General features: G+C 44.5%; 1 protein-coding gene across 1 annotated transcript; it reads right to left on the bottom strand.

Annotated features, from left to right (window-relative positions):
• Positions 1-1986: 1986 nt before the first annotated feature.
• PENARI_c285G05925 (uncharacterized protein) lies at positions 1987-2127 on the bottom strand (the record flags this gene model as incomplete). The annotated part of the gene is made up of 1 exon (XM_022638259.1): positions 1987-2127. A coding segment is annotated over one exon (141 nt), but the record flags the coding sequence as incomplete, so codon positions are not given.
• Between the last annotated feature and the right edge of the window lie 18 nt (positions 2128-2145).

Below are 2145 nucleotides of genomic sequence, written 5' to 3'. Positions count from 1 at the left end.
CATGTTCTCTGGCAGCGCTACCATCTACTCTGGCGAGTAACACAGCAGAGAATGCAAGCAACTCTATGGGCGTGTTCTCGGTCAAATTTGATGGTGACTCATTCGCCAGTGAAGGGCGCGCATTTCATGTAGATCTCACAATTACCAACACGGTTAAATCAAGCGCAGGGCGAGGTGCAATTCCGGGCTGAAATTCGGACAGCTAAAGGCCGATGGAGTAGATTACTCCTTTTCTTAGCGCCAATGTGCATTTGAAATCGAAGGTTACTTGAACCGTTGAGATCCCTTAGGATTTTTGTCATCACAAAAGTACCGGCCAGCTTAATTCCGTTGGTCCTCCTGCTCATAATAGTGCTGCAGAAGTTCACGATGCATAATTTGCCTCGGGCCTATTTGATTGCATTGTTTAAATGAGCGAAGTGGTGAACCAATAAAAACCTTGAAGTTGACTGAAACGAAGTGGAAGACCTCGATCAACTTGGTTGCGATGATTCACCGTTTCTTGCATGGTGTGGCATGAGATCAACGACGAAGCGGATAGAAATGGCTTTCTGTGACAAGAACAAAGCTACTAATCTACATTTCTTGCCCTACGTTCCCTTAAGAATGCAGGGCTCGCTATGCGACCCCATTGATCTTTCAAGTCACTACTAGAAAACTCGAAAATTGGATGTGGGTCTGATTTTTCCTCGACTCAACACTGCTCTCGGTAAAAAAGATAACCCCAATTATGGCCACTCAACCAAAACCGAAATCAAACCCAACAGACGCGGTTAATCAAAAAGCGCGCAGGCGAAGAAACACGCTTTTCAAAAAAGTCTCTGAGTACACCACGGAATGCGATGCCGACATTCATCTCATTCTTCGCATGAAGAAATCTGGGAAGATATATGTTCTGACCTCAAACTCAAGAAATTGGCCTCTCTCTGACGACCAGTTAGTAAGTTCCTCTTTATCATCGATGTTGTCGCTATGAAGATATTAACTCGATCTCAAGATATCGTATCACCCTACACCAATCCTGAAGGTTCTAGATGGCCCAAAGTCCAAATCGTGAGACTTTGTCATGTTATCAATAAATTTCACCTTCAATTTGAAAGTTCTTCGTCAGGATACCTCGCGAATTCTCAGTCGACCATCCTGCAACTATGATTATTCCCAAAATGTTTCTTTTGTTTGATTCTTTCTATTTGCTCTAAGAAACGATTGATCTCCCATGGATTTCTCTTGCACTATGGCTTCTTTTCGGAAAAGGGACTGTCTGGGGTACATCCCAAATAAGCACAGGTTTCTCCACACAACCGCGTTATTGCTCCCTTGGCCAGATTTTGAAGTTCCATGTAGATGTGGTATAGCAACGTACGATAGAATTGGTCTATGGATTGCGTGATATGAAAGTTCAGGTTGACGAAAGGACATGCAATAAGTTCGCCGTCTCACATAATAAAAGCTGTAACAATCAGTACCCTTTTGTATTTCGCATTTGCTCTCACCTACCATATAAGAATGCTCTTCATTTGATCTAGTGCCCATGCACTAGTAGACAGAATAGGATTACAGGGCCATAGCCGGGCAGCTCGACCAGGCTACATCCGGTCGGCTGAACCGGAAGGATAATTCCAAATATCATTTGACGCCAAAACCGGGTGTGAAGAGAACAATTATTGTTTCAAATTTCCTGTCTCCACTTTTTCACAGTCTTGTATATTACTTTTTTATTTCACCCCGTTCTCCATGTCTCTACTGACCTATCGCTCCGACATATTTGATATCGACCACATTTCACCTAGCAAGCGCAGAGTCGCATTGCCTCCAAAATATTCACCAGTTACATCGTCTGGAAAGACTTCAAATCAAGCGTCACGGCCGAGCTGTCGCTAGCTAGCTAGCACGGTTATGCCTGATCATCCATGTCCACCACAAGCCCGCACCACGCTGCTCCTTAACAAGTTCAACGAGACCCAGCCTGCATTCTTGGCAGGATGTTTAGACATCGAATTTGGGCGAGAATTCAGATAGACTCAGTTCCAGTGCCGGCAGAGATTCCGATGATCCAGTCGTACGGGTGCTTGAATGGCTCTCGGGGAATGTTTCTGAGTACGAACTGTCTTTGGAGGGAATGATCTTCTTCCCGGACAAATAGCT

Source organism: Penicillium arizonense (genome assembly GCF_001773325.1).
Source record: "Penicillium arizonense strain CBS 141311 chromosome Unknown PENARI_contig285, whole genome shotgun sequence".
Lineage (NCBI taxonomy): Eukaryota > Fungi > Ascomycota > Eurotiomycetes > Eurotiales > Aspergillaceae > Penicillium > Penicillium arizonense.
Note: the sequence above shows the minus strand (reverse complement) of the source record. Positions and strands in the feature narration are given on the sequence as shown.